Source organism: Podarcis erhardii (assembly GCF_964252035.2).
Source record: "Podarcis erhardii genome assembly, chromosome: 3".
NCBI classification, from domain to species: Eukaryota; Metazoa; Chordata; class Lepidosauria; order Squamata; family Lacertidae; genus Podarcis; species Podarcis erhardii.
This window is the reverse complement of record NC_138507.1, coordinates 49,295,498-49,315,751: the sequence shown is the minus strand read 5'-3', so window position 1 is coordinate 49,315,751 and position 20,254 is coordinate 49,295,498. Positions and strand designations below refer to the sequence as shown.

Below are 20,254 nucleotides of genomic sequence, written 5' to 3'. Positions count from 1 at the left end.
AACCTGAAGCACCACTTTAGCTAATGGGGCCTCCTGCTGCCACTGTGCCGCCAGAGCACGATTTTTGTTCTCATCCTGAAGCAAAGTTCTTAACCCGAGATACTATTTCTGGGTTAGTAGAGTCTGTAACCTGAAGTGTATGTAACCTGAGGTACCACTGTAGTAGTAAAAAGATAATCTGAAAAGGTCTGTTCAATGTTTTGACTAGCTAGTAAGACCAATTTAATCTGAACTGCAAACTTAACTCTGCCTTTATTTATTCCAGTGCTGAACCAGAAACATTATTCGAATGCTAAAGCAGCAGGACTCTTTAGATGTGACTGTGAACAAGACAAAAACGAAAAGAACAAGTATGATATCATAACACCATCCATCACTCATTATAATAATAAATTCAACCAGCAAGTGGTGACAGGATTGTGGCCAAAACAACGCTGGAGAGAAACAAGCGGGGACATGCCCAGGGCATGCAGAATACTAACTGCCTCCATGAAAAAATTGTCCAGTAGCGACCAAGTATGCTCAGTGGTTACAAAATGTTGGATGTTGTCATGCTTTTCTCTGTTGGAGGGGTGATGGAACGCAGTACCCTGAAAAAAAAAAGGAGGCAGAAACACAAAGAAATGCAAGAACACAATGTAGTGCTTTATGGTGTACCTAAAATGTCTAAATGTATCAGAGGTGAAAGACTGGAAGAGGACCATAATTGCTTTCCATCCACACTAAAGCAGGAAACAGAAAGCTTTGTTAATTTGTTAAACCACTTGGCCACATTTTGCTTTGAATTCTACCTCGCTTGAGCTGCCATAGGTCACCAAATGAGTCCCATCAGCACAAGCCCTGCACAAGGGCTTCTGTTTGTGCAATGGGGCTTTCCCTCTCATTCCCCCCAGAGCCCTGCAAATTGGCTCAGGGGCTCAGGAGAACCCTCAGAATAGCACAAAGGGAGAGGAGAGGGAGATTGTTCCATCAGGCAAGTTGAAACGTCTGCACTGACAAAATGTGCATCATGGTGTGACACTGAATTCCAACCATAAAGCTAAAAGCATATTCAACATTTCTGTTTTTCCATTGTTTAATTCTCAATTTATTCCTTTTTAGTTTTTTTAATCGAAAAATTTCACTAAGCATATGCAAATTTCCATGATAAGGTTTACAAAGTACGCTGATATGTATAAAAGAAGACACTGGGTGTTAGATGCAATAACGTCATAATAGTTGTCTGCCACTCTGTGGAGATGCTCCATAATTTTGGTGCTCAAATATAAAGGCTTGTTTTCATATGTTCAGAAGCCACGGAACAAAATTACCAGCAGAGTGCTTTGTTTCCATTTTATTAAATACAGTAATTATTGTATAAGCAGCATGTTATTTGGTGTGTCTGTAGATGTTAACAGTTCTATGCAACTCAGGGTTCTGAAAAGAATAGTGCTTTCATTCACTTATAAATAACCAGGTTGTTCCATTTATAGAGTAGACCGAGAGATCAAAGACCACTCAGTCTAACAACAACATGCAGAAGCCATTCATTCTGTTTTCCTAGTGGGCCATCCCTCTCATATTAAAGTACACAGCACTGATTGGAAAAACCCCATCATGAATCTTGTTGTTTTAATTGGGGGAAATATCACATGCAAACAGCAAAGTTTCAGATCTCACCATTGCTGTAGGTGAGTGTAACAAGAAGTGGGAGGAATGACCGCTCCCCACATCAAATGGGGGGCGTACTTTGCATGGATGTGTGCAGCACCCCTGATCCTACATGGCTCCTAGCAGTTTTGCCTGGCATCGCCCCCCCCCCAGCTGGATACCTGGAGGTTTCCGCCCAACTTCAGACAGTCAACCAATCCCAGTGGGGGAGGCGTTGCCAAGGGGAGTTGGCGAGGTAGGGGGTGACACTTCCCCACCCACACAATAGACGGTGGAACTTACCTGGGGGATCAGAGTCAGCTCCAGAGCTTCGCGAGTGGACATCACTGGAATTCATCCTACATCTGGAGAGGTGAGACTGGGGCCCAACCCTTAGTAGCCTGGCTGGGTGGGCCGTGAGGAAGGCCTTGCCACATCGTGCAGCCTTCTCCTCTCCCCCCCCATGCCTGTTTTGGCCCCTTGGGGGGTGGAGGCGGCAGAAGGGGCCTCCCGCCCGTTTCCCGTGATTCTGGGGGGCTGGGCAGGCTGGGGGGGGGGCTTGCCACGTGGGAACCGGTCTTGGATTGGGGTGGTCTCCGTCTGTCCATGCAATGACATACAATGGCTACCCGTCTTGAGAGATAAGGAGGAAAGAGAATCGGTTGTCTGGATTTTCTCAATGACATAAAAGGACATGGTCATGGCTGTCAGTAAGAAGGAAGGGAAGGGAAGGGAAGGGAAGGGAAGGGAAGGGAAGGGAAGGGAAGGGAAGGGAAGGGAAGGGAAGGGAAGGGAAGGGAAGGGAAGGCACAGAGAATGCTCCTATGATGGATAGATGTTGGGTCATCCTCCTGGAGACCCTGCAACCAATCATGGCAAGGTGGAGAAACAACCAAGCAGGAGGGAGTGGGGAGTCAAAAGGTAGAATGTGAGAGTTTAACTGCCAGATAGAACTTGGCTTAGGATGTAGCTGGGTGCTTAGGAGTTTATTAGGCAGGACAAACTCATTTAATTTCTTTAGAACAGTAGTTCTCAAACATTTTCCCTCTGGGCCACACTTTCAGAATGAAGATTGGATCACATCACACGAAATTTTTTATCGATAAGTGGGATCATCTTTAAGGATGCTCCTGGTTGCGGGCATGCCCCCAGGCCGGTTCCTCCCGCTCCTGGCGTGGGCGGAGTAATGCCGTCATGCCAGGGTGGCACCACGATCACCCCGGCTTCTTGGCCAATCACTTTTGTGTGTGGTGATATAAAAGCGGCAGCATGACATGTGTCAGGCACCTACTTCCAAACTTGCAAAACATGTCTTTGTTTAAAGTATTGTTTTATTAACGGCTGGAGAGGAAGGAGGACAATGTTCTTTTAAAAGGGGGGGAAATCCTGTGTCCCTTTAAATTATGGGCATGTTGGTTCATGGTCAATCTTTGTGCTGCATTAACTGTTGAATCAGATCAATTTCTGTGAGTCATGGAGTTTCACAGGAATGTCTTTCCGCTCTTCCTCCGCTATGCATCTTCTAGGAAACAGCAATATAAAGCTGTCAATGCCTCTAAAAATATACGTTTCTATTTGCTTTTGGTGGACTTGAGATTGCTCCGCAGCCATCCTTGTTTGCTCTTTTGTTCACAAGCACTAATATGCCCAGAATAAAACAAAAGACCAGGTAAAAATGTCTGGTCAGTACCTTGAAAATAATAAATAGTACTTCAGCAGATTTTCACCTGTTATAAGACTACTGTATCTGAAGAAGTGTGCATGCACACGAAAGCTCATACCTAGAACTAACTCAGTTGGTCTTTAAGGTGCTACTGGAAGGAATTTTTTTATTTTGTATAAGACTACTGTTTACCTAAACAAAGCTGAGGGGAAATGTGACTAGAAGAGAATAACTATTTTCCCAATTGAGCTAAGATCCCATGTAACATATGGACCAACTGAGTTAGAAATGTCTAAGAGTACTCATTTCTCTGTATTTCCATTAAAAATGCCTCCTAGAAGAATTTCCCAATTATCTATAGGGCACAAACATAGAAAAATATAGGTGGAAAGTCAAAGATTTATAATTATTATAATTTTCGATTTAATGCTGGAGTGAGGCACCCCAGATACAGAGGGCTGGATATAGCCCAGAGCTAGATTACATACTGCTTTTTGAGTCTCCATCTGGCCACTTGCCTTTCAGCAGGGAGGGGAAAGGGCTTTGATGTTGTACAGGTTGTTCAAACTGAAGCTTTTTTTCTCCCTAGAAGTTCTATCACAAGCAGATTAAAGCAGGGGGCAAATTTCTCTGCAGACTTGTGTTCCTCACAAATATACCAAAAGTAATTTATGCATTCTGCCACTGATAAATGCAATTGCATTTTAAAATTTATGACTTTAAATATTTGTAAGTTGAGACTTGCAGTTCATCTGTGCGTTGGCCTTATTTCCATTCTTCTGCAAGGATTACCAAGATCTTTTTATCTCCCCCCTCCCAAACAGGATATCTTCTGTCTATCTGTCTGTCTGTCTATCTGTCTATCTATCTATCTATCTATCTATCTATCTATCTATCTATCTATCTATCATCTATCATCTATCATCTATCTATCATCTGGAGTTATGAAGAACTAAATATATGCCTTGATTTCCGTGGGGAAGAGCTATGTTAGGGTTGCCATACATCCAGAATTTCCCTGACATATCCAGAATATTGCAGTCGGTGTTGGTGCCTGGGTACACGGAGCTGGACTCACTGGGCTTCTTGCACCAGCTTGAAAAACACCAGGCAGTTGCATTCTCCCCCACAAGCTACCCTCGGGATAATTCATCACTCTTCTTTCCCGATGCGCTTCTGCGACATATATCCGAAGACATATGCACACAACACGTTAGCAGAGTCCAAGCAGAAGCTAGGCATTGGTGGTGTGGGTTTCTAAGCTACTTTATTATGTACAAAACAGAACAAAAGAAAACATGGCTCCTCTCTCCTTCTTCATCTCCGAGAGAGCAGAAAAGCAAAAGTACAGCATAACGGAACAATGTAACTGAACTTGCGTTCTCATGACTCCAACAGTATGGAATGTCAACACAGACATGTGATGAAAACAATCACACATCCTGCAACGGGAGGAATGAAATCACAACAGTTGGCAGCAGTGTCCAGGCGGAAATCAAGTAAATGTCTGGGAAAATCCGGACATATGGCAGCCCATATCAGCAGTGTTTTTTTGATCCAGAGTTTTGATCCAGTAGAGGAATCTCAATATTAGTGGGGGGCAGAGGACTCTTTTGATGATTCCTCCCCCTTAATGCCACCTCCCATTCTGTTCTAAAGAGTCCCATTGAAGGTTACAAAGGGAGGGGGAAACTGGCAAAGGTCACCTTCCCTCTCTTTCCGCCCAGTGGAAGCATCCCTTATTGTAACTCTGCTCTGGCAATGCAACTGTTGTTTGAAGCAAAGTGTGAATCCAGTCCCATATCTGCTGCCAGAGCCTGCTCCATGGGTTCCAATTCTGGGGTTCTAAAATATGAGGTTTTGATTGGGGAAGGAAGCTCACAGTCTCACTGCCCCAGCACTAAGTCTACCTGGTGATACTCTGAGTTTTTCCACAATGCCCACCGCCACTTCCTCACTGAGTATCATAACCCACTTTCGGTTGTTACCCATTACCATGTTCACAAAGTTGCCACCATTTTAAATCTATAGTGGATGTCTTTGTTTAGCAAGGACACCAAGCCTTTGACCATTCCAAAGCTGTTTTCACTTTCGTCCATTAGCTTTGCAAACTCTGCTGCTCAGACCTTTTATCCTTCTCAAGTTCCTAGTCCTTGGTGAATAGACACTATTTGATACAATTGAGATATCCTCTTATATAAAACGGTCCAACAGGGCTGATCACGACAGTGCAGCATCAGTGATCCCTAAAACCCCCAAAGCAGAAAGGGTGCATAAAAGGATAACCACGGTTGTCAACTTGTCTCATAAAAGAAAGTGTGAACAACATCAGCATTAAATAATCATTTCTGACAGTCCAAGGCATTTTGTTTAAGACAAAGAATTCATCTTTAAAGTTTATAACACTATTTCCCCATACTTCCTCTCCCTGCCATAACAGGGCTAAACATGCCATCAATCAGAAAACCAACACAGCAAGACCTTGGGAGAAATCACTCTATAGAGGTGACCAATGATTTGACAGATTCATTAACATTAGCACCTGCTGTCACTGTGAGGATCACATTTTTTTTAAATAGATACAATTTAACGAGGATGTAATTGCTACAATCAGATTATTCTTTATGTGTCCAATATGTGGATCATTACATAATGATAATTTTATGGATAATAATAATTTTGCCTCAGATGTTGCTTTTATTCTTGTTGGTACAGTATTTAATATTGTTTTACTAGTCATGTGTACTTCAAAAACATCTGCAGTACAGATGAATGAATATGCCAATTTTGGTTTCTTGTTTTTCTCATCTTAAGTTCAGTTCTCCACAACTGTTTGAGATGCAACTTTGTCTATTATACACATTTTTTATATTTTATATTTTTATATTTTCACTAGTATATCCAGTCCATTGAACCCACTATTGGTCTCATCTGCTAAATCTGCCAGGACCTCTCTTCACATGCAGAGGAACTCCCTAACTCACCAAGCATTTGAGACCCATCGGCTACTCTCACCTGGTTTATGGAGGTTTCTGAACATACTGTAGAGGGAAATGAGGGGCAGATCGTGCTTATCAACCTGGGAAGGTAGCCCATCTAGGAGAATAAGACTCTGATCCTAAACCTCTGCTGCCTTGTGGGATATCTTTGGGGAATGAAAAGGCTAAGGAGTAAACTCTAAAAAAATCTGGAGTGGAATCCCTAAGACAATCGGATAGGACTAGGACTGATCCCAGTTTTATAGCAAGTATGTTTTTGCTTATCATCCATTATACAAAACATGTCTTATAATACCTGCAGCTCATTGTGGTCTTTAGTATATCATGTATTCTCCCTGTATCCACTTATTTCAAAGCAGAGAAACATATCTGTTGCTTGACACTCACAGATGAGGTTTATTTATCTGTAACCTTCTCAAATCAGCTTTCCAACCCCCAGAAGATGTTTGCACTTGTGTGATATTGGAGGATGTATCAGAGGAAAAATATCGCAAAACAAAGCCATAAACCATGGAAGGAAAAACGACAAAGATGTTTCCACACTGTGCAATGATGGTGATGTCCAAATGTCATTACCTTTGTGTCTGTTCATAGTTTCAAATAAGAGCTTATTATCTGAGCCAAACATGGCTCATAAACATACTGAGGTTTATTTAAAGCATTAAATGCAGAAAAATCCTTCCTCCACCTTCACACTTAAAAATATTGTTTATTCCATCTCCAGGCGGTAATTTTCTAAATGCCCTGGTGTTTATTTCCCCCCTAGTCAACAGCATCATTCAACAGTACTATCAAATAAATATAAGACAAAACCACAAAAACTTCTCACAACAGAGTTAAATGTATGAAATGCTAAATTTTGATATGCAAATGAAATCTTAGTAAGATGTGCTAGCATATCCAAAGTGTAAAGCACATATGAGAAACACAACTATGTACTCGAAAAATAATAACACCTTATACCAAAAATCACAAAAAGGGTGAATTAAGGTTGCAAAGGCAACTGCCAATGTATTAGCCTTTTCAAAAAACTTTCAAGTTGTTGACTTAACAACCACGGTAACGGTCCTTTAAATGTCATTTTAAAACATGCAATTATCTAGGTTTTCCTAGGAACAGCAAAACCACAAATCTCTTATGTATTTAAAATATGCTTTTCAGAGATCCTCTGTGAGAGCTTTAAATTAAAGATATAAATAAGGAAATGGTATTGGAGATATTAATATTGCACAGTTCGAAGTGACTGGATGCATGAAAACTGACTCCCTTTGAAAGGAAGCATTGTCCAGACGGATTAGATATTATTCAAAAACTTTACTTGCAGAACTTTCTTCATAACAGAATTAAAACATCAAATGATACATCCAAACAGTTTCATAAAACATAGGCTTCTCCAAGCATAGGCTTAGCATCATCTTAGAAATAAAATAACTTACAATCAGAGCTTGCAAACATAGTGCTTTTACTCTCTCTCTGTCTCTGTCTCTGTCTCTGTCTCTGTCTCTGTTTCTCTCAGGTTCCATTTTGCCTACGCTACAGCCCTAAGGATGTATACTCCTGGACAGCCATTTATACCTCCTTACTCTGCAGAGCTTGGGAACAAAGGCAACTCCCTTCAAAATGGTGATTTGAAATTCAATAGCCTCCCATGTGGTCTAAGGTTAAACACTCATGTGTTAGCTAGCAGAAAACAACAATAATTATCAACTCAGTTAAAGCTCGGTGTCCCTTTCTTGGCTTAAATATAGCCCCATGGAAAATCCCCATGTTAAAGCCTTCAGTAATATACATTTAGACATTCACCATTTCAGTGTTAATTAAACCAATTATACTTAACAATTGGGGCGGGGCAGGGCAGTGAAAAAGAGAAGGATTTAGGAAAGAGGTGGGAAGGGACCTGCCTGCTTGCCTCTCAGCTTCATAGAGGCAAGCTCTTGGCTAACTTGAACTGATGCGGATTGGAAGGATGTGCAGGCAGACAGGTGACCTCTTCTAGACAGGTGAGGCAGGATAAGAGAGATAGCTCTTTATAATTAATATATAGTTCAGGGAGAGGTAATACATGTCTGGCGACCTGATCTGGCCCCTCTCAAGTAATTTTTTTCTGCTCTCTCTGATGCTGGTGACTGCAAAAGGAAAACCATAAAGCAGACATAGAGCATACAATTACCTGGGCACAATTCAAAATGTTGGTTATGACCTAGAAAGCCCACATGGCTGAGGTCCAAGCTATCTGGACAAGCCTGCCCAGGTTTTGGTATATTTGGGGGAGGTCCTTCTCTCAGTCCTGCCACCCCCACAAGCACGCTCGGTAAGGATTAAAGACAGGGCCCTCTCTGTGGCTTTAATCCCTTTCTAGAGAAATTACACTGGCTCCCTCCTTGTTGTCCTTCTGTTCCATCAGGCTTTTGAGAACAGACTGCATTTAATGAAAGGGCTGGTGCCATGCAGTTTATAAATATACAGATGGAATGATAGTTTTAATTCTATCAATGTTGAACTGCTTTTTAAAGACCCCAGCTATGTTTTAGCTGTTCTTATTTTTATCTGGAAACCACCTTGAGTCCCTGTCAGGGAAAAAGGTGCGGGTATAGATAGATAAATAAATTTGTAGCAGCAGCAGCAACAACTGGAGTAGGTAGAAAGGACACTCTGCCCTGCCAAGTGCCCTGAAGAAATGCAAATACCCCCTTTCCCAGTCATTAGATTGATCCCCCACTTCCTCAGTGGATCTACACAGATATGTGGAGAAGGTGGGGGGTATTTGTCCCTGTGGGTTGGCCACACCCACTACTGGCATGTGGTTCCAAGAGAGTTGGCCAACAGTTGACTTTTGAGGCAGAAGTTCTTAGCCGCCCCAGTATAGAACACTTTATTGTTCAATATGGTGATATTTTCCATTAAAGACTCTCCTCCCTGGAAGAGAGGGGAGTGGAGCAGGGGGCGTTAGCCCCCTGCCTCCACCTCACCTGGCTGGCGCCCACGCCCCCCCGGTAGGCATCCAACCAGGTGCCTCGGAAGGGGCGTGTTCAGCAGCCTTTTGCTGCAGCGCCAGCCTCTCCCCGGCCTCATTCTTCACCGTCGTCTTGTCGAGAGTCACCCACCCTCCACTCCCTTTGAGTTAGGGCTTAGGTCATTGGCCTTGCTATGGACCTTAGGTTGGTCGCCCTGGTTGCCCAGGGGGCCTGGTAGGAGTTTTTCCATTTGGCTTTAGGCTTTTTGGTTTTTTCGCCTACCTCGTAGCAATCGTCACAACTTTTGTGGTATTGGTGGGTAGGTTAGGCATTGGAATAATGTGTTGTGGTGTGTCGAAGTGCTAGGTGTGGCCATCGCCTATGCCTTCAATTTTTGGGTATTCCGTTAAAGGAATCTGGCGGTCGTGTATTCTGTCCGATGCCTGCTTGGCGGGAGGCCATGGCACGACCCTCGGTGACATCAGGGGAGAGCCTATAGTTGGATTAGCATCAACAGGCTCCACCTACTGGTGAATAAACCCACTTGTTTTAGAGATCCAATGCCTAAGCCAATACCTTTTCACTGCTGTGATCAATAAAGTTGTGGCCTTTTCTTGCCCATTAACCTTATATCACGTGTCCTTGTGTCTTCTTTTCACATTGCGGGGGTCAGGTCCTCGAACCACAATACAGCACTATCAGAAGTGGTTCAGTGGTGGGGCAAAGCAAACAAAAACATGTGGGAGGAGCACTCCAGTATCATTGCATATTGTTGCTCCTTATCCTTTTCAGGAGATAGTTACCTGACTTACAGTTCAAAAACTGTAAGGTATCATTTTTCAAATTTATCCAAAGGCCAAACTAAGACTCAGTTTGAAGACTGCAACTTAGTTTTTTTTTTTTAATGAAGTATGTTTGAACATGTATATAGTGTAAAAAATGAAGTTACTTCCCTCCCAAGTATGCCTTTTAGCATGAATGATAATACTTAGAGAGGGAAAGATATTTTAGATCTACTTAGTAACAACACACGAAAACAGAAACAAACACGAATGATACTATTAAACCTGAGTGCAAAAAGCTAAAATGCCTTGGTTTTTCAGTACATTAAGCAATTAGGATCCCTAATTTAAAAAGGACTATTTTCCTCTCTCATCAATTTAAGCTGATGTAATGCTGCCGCTCTTTCACCTTCCCTTCGGCAAGTACGTGTTAGCAACTGACAATCATCAGACATTCTCTTTGCCTTGAACCTATGGTTGCTTTTGGAAGAGAGATGCTTGCATTTGAAGTATGGGTGGTGTGAGGTTAAATTCTCCCTGTCTAGGCAATGACATCCTACCAATCCAACTTAGTCATGTTAGAATCATAGAATCATAGAGTTGGAAGAGACCACAAGGGCCATGAGTCCAACCCCCTGCCAAGCATGTTAAAACCTTAATTTTTTGGGGGGAATAGATATCAAAGAGGAATAAAAAAATATTTGCTATATATTTCTTAGCAGCAGATGCTGACTGGGAATGCACATCTTTGAGGCTGCATTTGTTCATAGGAACACAGAAATTTCACTCCATGAAATTTAAATTAAATTGCCACAGGTCTAGGTGCTATGATTTGAATTAAATTGGGCTGTTTCCTGGGTTGCATGCTACATTAAACACATTAATTTTAAAGCGGTTAAAGCAAATAGATATTCTTGCATGTTTTTTTTTTTTTTAAAAAAACAGCATTTTCAGCTCAGTCCTATGGCTGCCTAGTTAACCGAGTTCCATAGCACTCACTCCTAAATATGAATGCATAACACTTCAGTTTGCACTTCAGTTTGAACTCAGAAACAAATTTCATTCATTTCAATGGGACTTTCTTCCAAGTATAAACATGCTTAGCACAATTTGTATGGCATGTTTATGGATTCATTCCCCAAAGAGATGCACAAGATGGTAGTGTTTATGTCCTCAAATAACATCCCAGTTTCTCCTTGCAGTCTGCCCTCAATTACTTCCTCTTGGAAAAGTATTTTTAGAAGAGCAGTCAGTTCCAGACCCTTAATAAAGCACTCCAGACCAAAAATAGATCATCGCATGCCTTTGTAATTTTGATCTGTATCCAAATACTGATTGTCACCTGTTTCACTCAAACTGTCACCATGGAGATTGGCACTTGCACATCAAGAGGGCTAAAAGAAAAGCCAGAAAGGAGGTTGCATCCTTGGGAGATGATAATTCTGTGAACTCAATGGGTAAGAATTTGATGTACCAGTACATTGTATTTACTCCTTTCTCTCCACTTTCCCTTTATGTCCGTTGTTGATGTGTTGATGAATAATTGCATTTTTAAAAAATATAGCTTATCAATAAGAAGTAAACAAACAAACAAACTCTGTTCAAATGAATGGCTGTATCTGCTGCTCAGAGGCCAACTGATTGTAGATATTAGGGAATATTCAGTCAAAAGTTCTTCTAATTTTTTCCCAAGCCATTGGAAAAATGGCATGGAAGTAAAAATGCCCTGAGCTATGGACACTTTAGAGTTGGGAACTGCAGGTGCTACAATCCTGTTGTGTCCATGCTCTCACCTTCCACTGCCTCAGACTCAACATTTTACGATGCATTTTGCAATTGAGTACACAAAAGGAATAATTTCCAGTGCAGTGACAAATACATTTCATAGCCCAGAACTCTTGTGTCATTGCCAAGTGGAGGGGGGATGTTTCCCTGTTTTTTAACATTTCACACATAACATCAATCAAAGGTGCTGGGCCACCTGATAGTAAATCCTTAAAGTTCTCCTTGACGCCAATTAGTTACTCATTTATTTACTCATTAACAGACTTCAGTCACCTTGTCATGTTCTCAATCAGGATTGATTACTAGGCTCTTTTCCAGTCCTTTGGGAATCCCATAGCTTATGTGTTATGTAAACATCCAAGGGAGCCCAGTCATGGGAGCAGAACTTATTGATGTTTCTAGAAGCAATGTTGGAGAAACCACAGAGCAGAAAACAACTGCTTTGCCCTAGGCAATTGCACAGGAAGCCTGATATTATAGAAGCGGCTTAGTTGCTACTCCCCTGCAACTACAGTATTGTAACATAGGAAGGTACAGGACAGGAGAATCATATGGAAAGAAGTGTGCTATTAGTACATTGCTTCCCCATCTATTGCTGCTGAGCTTGTATTTGGTTGCACATTTGGGGTTGATGGGGGAGTGGATTCTGCTGTGCAGCTGTTGATGAGTAACAGCAGTTAGAATATCAGAAGGTCTTGAAACATGGGGATTGTCCCACTGCCTCCTCATTATGCGCCCATTGACAATAACAGGAAGCTAAGTCTATCTTGTTTCAGAGCTGCCCTGTTACTACCTAGCATCTCAACCAGCCACTAGAACGTTTTCAATGCTATGTGGACTACTTAAGAAGGTAATACTTGAGGGAAGCTGCATGTCATCCATTTCCTGCAGTTGTCTTGGAGCCATCCATAAGTAATGGAATCAAAGCCCAGATCACCTCCAAATTAGTTGGTCCAGTTTTCAATTTGGCCAAATCTGGTGCACACCCAACAAATTAAATGGTTAGTGGGGTTACACAAATAAAAAAGATTCAATAAACGACCAGTTGAAAGGCATGAAGACATTCCAAGAAACCTCATAAACCCCCTAATTGCTCTATTTATTATAAGATACTTTTTCTTTCTCTGAGAAAAAATGGCTATAAATCCTCTAAGTAAATAATCCAGATTCACAGGGGTGACATTTCCCCCACATAATGGTGCACCTTCAAAAAGGTTCTGCACTCCTACGGCAGCAGGGTGGCAAAGTATATATATAGATATTGTGGAGGGTGGACAACCAGACCATTCCTATTGTGAGACTCAAGTGGCTTAAAAAAAAAAGCTGAAAAATTATACAGTGGTACCTCTGGTTACATACTTAATTTGTTCCGGAGGTCCATTCTTAACCTGAAACTGTTCTTAACCTGAAGCACCACTTTAGCTAATGGGGCCTCCCACTGCTGCCACGCTGCCGTCGCACGATTACTGTTCTCATCCTGAAGCAAAGTTCTTAACCTGAGGTACTATTTCTGGGTCTGTAACCTGAAGTGTATGTAACCTGAGGTACCACTGTAGCACTATTTTCACTACAAACTTTACTTCATGTTAGTATGGAGTAAAGTGTGACTGTGGGTATGGAGCCAGGAGAAGGCAGTTAATGCTATTAATTAAGGAGGAGATCTTGTGTAAATGGCACTAGTTTCTTCTCCAAGAAATTTGCTTACTACACCACATACTTTTCAAAAGCAGCAGCCTATGAAAGAAATTGGAGGTTTCTTTCTGCTACAAAGTACAACTGCTCTTTTGCAGCTAGTCATTAGTGGTTAGGCATACAATGAACACATCTGATCTCGCAGCAGTAAATATATGGTGCATAGATGGGGAACTTGCAGAAAGGGTAAATCTGTGCCAACAGTGCAATCAGAATGTTTATGTTTATAACATCCCTTTATATAGCACATTACAAATCGGTCTTCAAACAGTTGAGAATTGGTGAGATGGCGGCCACCATCCAGGCAAAATGGTAAATACTGCATTGTTACATAAAACCTCAATCTTTGAAAGGTGTGAGTTTCCAGATGTCCAGGTGCCTTCTCAGGCTTCATGTTTCCTTTGGAATCGAGGCACAGTGGAGATTGTTGTATCTTTATGATATATGGTTTCTTTACATATATTTACAAGGCTTGCCCCACAGCTAGTTTTGGATTATCTGTGCTCAGATCTGATCGGGATGGTGGAAGGCTACCGCTGTTACCATTTTCTGTGCCTCTGTTGTTGCCTCCCACAAATTCTTGCTCAGTTGAGGCTTGTGTAAATCATAATCATGACAATTTATACCCCGACAATCTGGCTGGGAACCAGAGCCTAAAGCAAGAATGGCTCACTTGTGGTCCTTCAAATGTTGTTGGATGGGATCTTCCCATCACTCCAGACCATTGACCACATTGGCTGGGGCTGAGGGGGGTTGGGTCACAGGTTAGCCACCCCTACATAGGCATGCGTGTGTGCTTCACAAATGTCTCTAAAACATTTAGAGATGGAAATATTTGCAGGAGTTAGCTCAAGTGATGTGTACCAACCTGAATGGCTTTAAAAGAGGATTACACACGGAGAAGAAGCGGTGGAAGAGGACTGGAAGAAGTTTCAAGACTATCTGCTGAAACACTGTAAAATTTACGAATGCTAAAATGATGTTGGATTTAAAAATAATATGGCATTAGTGATATAGGTTTAAAGGCTATGTAAAAAATGTAAATTGAAGAAGTGTGAAAGACTAAAGTTATATTATGTCAAAAGTAAACAGTACGTTAAAGGCGTTTAAACACAAGGAGGAAGGATTGGAGACATAATAGAATGATTTTAATAATCAGAAATGAGTTTTGAAAGAGGGTAAGGATTTGCTGTATCTGATTGGGTAAAGAGGAACACAAAAAAGGGAGGCGTGAGGAAGTCAAGAAAGAAAGTTTTGTAAGCATGAATTTAAAAGTTGGAACTTTTATTTTTATTTTTTTTCCTTCTCTTTTTGATGGACAGAATCTCTTTTTTCTTTTGTATTTTTGTATTTTATTTTTCTTATCTGTTTTATGTGACCTTTTTTGTTTTTCTTACTTTTGTGGTTGTTATGTTTCTTCTTTTCTGTAAAAGCAAATAAATATAATTAAAAAAATAAAAAAATAAAAGAGGATTACACACATTCATGGAGGTAGAGACCTAGCAGGGGCTACCAGCTACTAGAACAGCAGGAAGGGACAGCTATTGTCTTTGTGTGCCTGCTGGAGGGCTGGAGGGCTCACTGTGTGTCAGTGGGCCCAGACAGCCATTACCAGAAAGTCCCTTCTGAAGTTTTTTCTTAAAATAAAAAAATAAGAGCAGGAGAAAGTGAGAAAGTTCCATAGCCTTACTTCATACCAAAGCTGTATCAGTTACTGCCATGGAAACACTTAATCTAGTAACTCTCACAATAGTGTGGGCGGGGTAGGATAATACAGCTTTCCCTGTAAACTAGCAAATAAAAGGAAACCCTATAATTTAACACATTTTGTCATTAAACCCTGTCTTTAACATCTATAAGTCTATTCTTCTACATGAAGCAACTAATCTGGGGTTTGGTCAAGGAGAATGAACTTCTTAATATATACCACCAGTGTGTTTTTCTTGCCACATAGTTTTCGGAACTTGAGAAAACTTGTGTGATAAATGCATTACTTTAAGTCCTAAGCACAACTATAAAATGTGTTTTCTGTAGTTAGTACTACAGTTTGAAAAAGACACATGGGATAGGCCTAGTATTTGTGAGGGCAGCATCATACCATTTCAGCCTGGACGTGGGAGCAAATATGACTGAATTGGTTCCCCAGAAGAGCAACAACACCAACAAACAAGCCCCTTTGTATAAAACTACCACATCGGAGGAAAGGTTATTAGTTTTCATTTATTCAAAGGGGGAGGACAAGGCAGGGTACACAGGGTTAATGGCCAGCAAGATCTGCTTAGTAGAGTTGGGCAAGCACCAAAATGTTCTCTCTCTCACACACCCCAAGTTATTTGCTGCCCTTTAGATTTAAAGTTCTTTTGAGTTGGTTTTCTGGGCTTTCAACATCAGTGCTTGCAGGGCACATATCAGCTCTGTACATACTATCCCTGAGTTTGTCCATGATAGGGAAGGAAGAGCTCACTTAAGAACACAAGAAGAGCCTGCTGGATCAGGACAGTGGCCCACCCAGTGCAGCATCCTGTTTTCACAGTGGCTAATCAGATGCCTGTGGGAAGCTTACAAGCGGGGCCTGGGCTTTAACAGCATTCCCCTCTCCTGAAGTTTCCAGAAACTGGTATTTAGGAAGCATTACTGCCTCCAGGTGTAGGTGCACAGCATAGCTGTCATGGTTAGTATATCTGATAGCCTTATGCTCGCCTAGGGAAAGAGAAGCAAGAAAAGGAAGGGTTCGGCAGTGGTGAGAAATGATATACTGAGCATCTTTTCCCACCAGGAATTATGGGGTCCAATATTGCCAGTGGGCTGCACATTTTTCATCAGAAGAGACAGGTTACTGGACATGAACAATACCTTGGGAATCTTTTCCTGCTGGGGATAATGGGTCTTGTAGACAAGCACCTTCATATTTGGTAAGAAAAAATATTATCAGATATTGTCAGGCTTTGGGGAATCAGATCCCTCCCCCGGTGGCAGCAAAGAAGCAGATAAAAAGAAGAGTTATTACCAATTCAGTAATCACAGCGAGAGACAAAGGAATGCGGTCTCTCTCTAGAAATTGTGTTGCTCCAAGTAAAGTCTCTACTATTCTACGTCACCCCTACGTCGGCTAATCTGAGCTTTCTGTTCTACTATCCTTCATGCCCGCCAAGTCTTGGGGGAGGAGGAGTCAGGAATGCTTTCCAAAGACACTGAGTCTGTCAGCTGTCTCTCCCCCGGTGTTTCTCCTTCCTGCTGTTCCTCTTCCAATATTTCCCAGCTTTCCCCCTCTGCATCCTGAACTATGACCTTCTGCAAACCACTGTTCTAAATCTATGCTGTCCTGTCCTCGGAAAGGTTCAGGAGAAGGGGGCAGCCCCCACCATTCTTCCTCAGTCCAGCCCCTGACAGATATGGGATTACGTGTCCTACTTTACAATGGACAGTTTTTAAAGGCCTATTAGGGGACTTTATTTGAAGGGTGATAGTCCTATGGCTGAAAAGGTCATATATTTCAAAGTGTTTGCAGTAGGAGTCCCAGTGTAGGTCTGTTTGTTCTCCCAATTGGGCATTAGCATAGAAAAGAAATCCTACCATACTCCTTCCACCCTGGACAGCATGAGGGGCAGGGCTGTGAATGCAGAGGCGGTTCCACCACTGTATTAAGCCCTTCTGATTCTGAGGCTGATGCTCTGGCAGGGTCAATATTGAAACCATAAGCATTTGATCCACTGGTAGATTCATAACATACAAAGCTGATTTTGGTTCTCAGTGATTATAACCATTTTATTGCATCCATGAATGAGATCAGCTAACTTACAGTATTTGTCTTATTTATAGTTTATTAAGCAACAACAACAAAATAACGACAACTTGAACATAAAAAGTGCGTGAAGCACATTAATCAAACTTGGTTCTTGTAAAATTGTGAAGAGGGACAGTAGGATAATTTGAACACTAATATGCATCCTGGCAGTTATTTAGAATCTGTTCCCTTTGGGAAAGAAATATGGTAGTACAGAGTATATTGTTATTAAAATTTGGCCTGGCTTTACATGAAAGGATGGGTTAATAAGTTACAAATCTGGGAAGATGCTTCCGCTGACATTTCCATTTATCTCTCAAAGGCAAAAAGTAAGACAAATTGGATGGCTCATACTTGCTTTTTCTGCATCCATTTGGACTAGCGTGTCAAGATGCTTGCTACTCGGGGTTTAAAATTGATGTTCATTTTTTTTCACCTGATGTTCCAAATGGATGCAGAGAAAATGGGAATTAAATGATTGCTCATATTTTTAAACCATCATCCTATAATTTCAGCTGTTCTCAAAAAGAGGATATATATCTCAGTCTAAAGCTAAAATTTAACAGTCGAGTGCATGGGAGTGGGGAGCAGGCATCACAAGATGACTTGAATTTAGTATGATTTGAGGGTCTTTTTTATTAAAAAGGGGTATTAATTACAAATAAAATTCATAGTAGCATTGTGCATCTACCTACAAACTCTCTTTCAAATCTCACCTCGCTGGGTATTATTAGTTTGATGGATAATTCTCTTTCCATTTGTTTATGTAGAATTCTTATATCTCACTTTATAGCCCCAAGAGGTTCTCAAGGCAGCTTACAAAAAGTGATCACTATTAAAATAACACTAGTATTATTATTATGTATTATTTAATAAATTTCACCCTTCATCTGAGGATCACAGGGCAGTTTACAATATAAATATACATAACACAGTAACTAACAAAAACAACACCCCCAGACACACAGTTTGAAAGACTATAGATGGTTTAATTAGCCAAAAGCCTGGGGGAAAAGGAATATAATATCAGACAGAAACCAGGCAGCAAATGCCACCATCCATGTAACTTCTCCAGCCCACAGCCTCAGGTAAATGTGATTTATCAATGTGTTTTGGTTGTACAGTGGTACCTCGGGTTACATACGCTTCAGGTTACATACGCTTCAGGTTACAGACTCCGCTAACCCAGAAATAGTACCTCAGTTTAAGAACTTTGCTTCAGGATGAGAACAGAAATCGTGCTCCAGCGGTGCAGCGACAGCAGGAGGCCCCATCAGCTAAAGTGGTGCTTCAGGTTAAGAACAGTTTCAGGTTAAGAACGGACCTCTGGAACAAATTAAGTACTTAACTCGTGGTACCACTGTATTGTTGAGAAACATGCAATTTTATGTTGGTTTCTATTATCAGATTACTCATGGATCTGGAAAATCTGGATTGATTGTGGGAAAAGTACAGACCCCCACTTGGTTGAGGAGGTTGTTTTCTGGATTCCAGCATAAAAACTGAGACAGAATGAGCTTTGAATCCACATATAGCCAGGTTTCTTCAGACAGCATTTTTGCCTAATAGGTAACAATAACTTGTCACCAAATTCTTTGACTTTTAGGGTGAAATCCAATGCCATCAGGACAGATTTCTGCTCATATAATAACACTTCTCCTCCTCCTCCTCCTCCTCCTCAGGAACTATAAGTAAGCCACAAACCCACATCTCCCCTGGGTTCTCTAGTGATACATGTCTGTGCAGACCTTCCAAGTGTCCCTATTTTCCAGGGATGTCCCTGATTTAGAGCAGACACCCCAATTTCTTATTTGATCCTGGAATGTCCCATTTTTTCTTAGGATGTCCCTATTTTCATTGGAAAAATGTTGGCATGTATGGAGTTATCTGACCCTCGAGCTATCTGAAAGCAATCCTGTATAGGGAAGTTTTTTAAATGTTTAATGTTTTATTGTGTTTTTTTTGTATATGTTGGAAGCTGCCCAGAGTGGCTGGGGCAACCCAGTAAGATGTATGGGGTATAAATAGTAAAATTATCATTACGGAATGGGACGTCCCTGGTTTCATCAGAGAAATGCTGGAGGGTATGAAACTCATCCTTAGCAGTTTTAAGCATTCAGAGTTCTTGTTGTTATGCTCTGAATTTTGAACGCTGAACACCCACCTCCCCACCCACTTGCTGGCTGTGTTCCAGAAAGCACAAACAGAGTCAAATTAAAAATAGCTGTAGCGCCAATATGCAACCCAATCTACTGACAGAATAGCCGTCTGTAGATGTGTCTTGTATCAGTGTCCCGACATGCAAGCGCCAAAGCACCTCTCCACGGGTAAGAAATGAGAAATTTTCAGGGCTGTTGAACACCACACATTTTCACAGTGGATCAAGACAAAACTATTTAGTCCAGGTGCTCCTGTAATTATGTTACATTGGAAAGCTCAATATTGTTCAATGGGCCTCAAACTCTCATGTCTGAGGTACAGAGACAATGGAGCTATCACTAGAATATTGTGTTGCAGTCATGGAATAAAATACAGGTCAAATGTAGGTGTTTATACTTTTTCTTCTTACTATGTTCCTTAGGAAGATCTAGATGCCAAGGTTTGTACTAAGATGTCTCAGTTCCAAAGGAAGATATTGCAAATAACTAAAAGTTAACGTTTCACATAGATTATATTGCTATTGTGTGCTATTAGACTTTTAGACAACAAAACAAGCCAGTGAGATTATCTGTACATAACTATTATTAGAATCATCCTCTGTATGACTCAAAGGGATGCTTGAGAAATTTATTTTGCAGCTTCTGATATGATCTGGTACCGAGTCCAAACTTTCCAGAGCAATGTGCATATCAGAAATTAAGCTACCCATTAGTACTAGAGAAGCTTTTTATTACAATGCATCACCGTTTTAAATTTTAAAAAGAGAAGTGTTTGGTTAATGTGAATATATAACAACAAAATCTCGA

General features: G+C 41.2%; 1 protein-coding gene across 1 annotated transcript in view; it reads left to right on the top strand.

The window, feature by feature from the left end:
* Positions 1-1,942: 1,942 nt before the first annotated feature.
* The window catches only part of LOC309339327 (uncharacterized protein), a 30,457-nt gene continuing 12,145 nt past the window's right edge, over positions 1,943-20,254 (top strand). The window contains exons 1-4 of the mRNA XM_081857544.1: positions 1,943-2,002; positions 4,691-4,791; positions 5,733-5,797; positions 11,398-11,484. Of these exons, the coding sequence (XP_081713670.1) occupies positions 4,697-4,791; positions 5,733-5,797; positions 11,398-11,484 (247 nt within the window). The 5' untranslated portion in view covers positions 1,943-2,002; positions 4,691-4,696. The remainder of the gene's footprint in view (positions 2,003-4,690; positions 4,792-5,732; positions 5,798-11,397; positions 11,485-20,254) is intronic.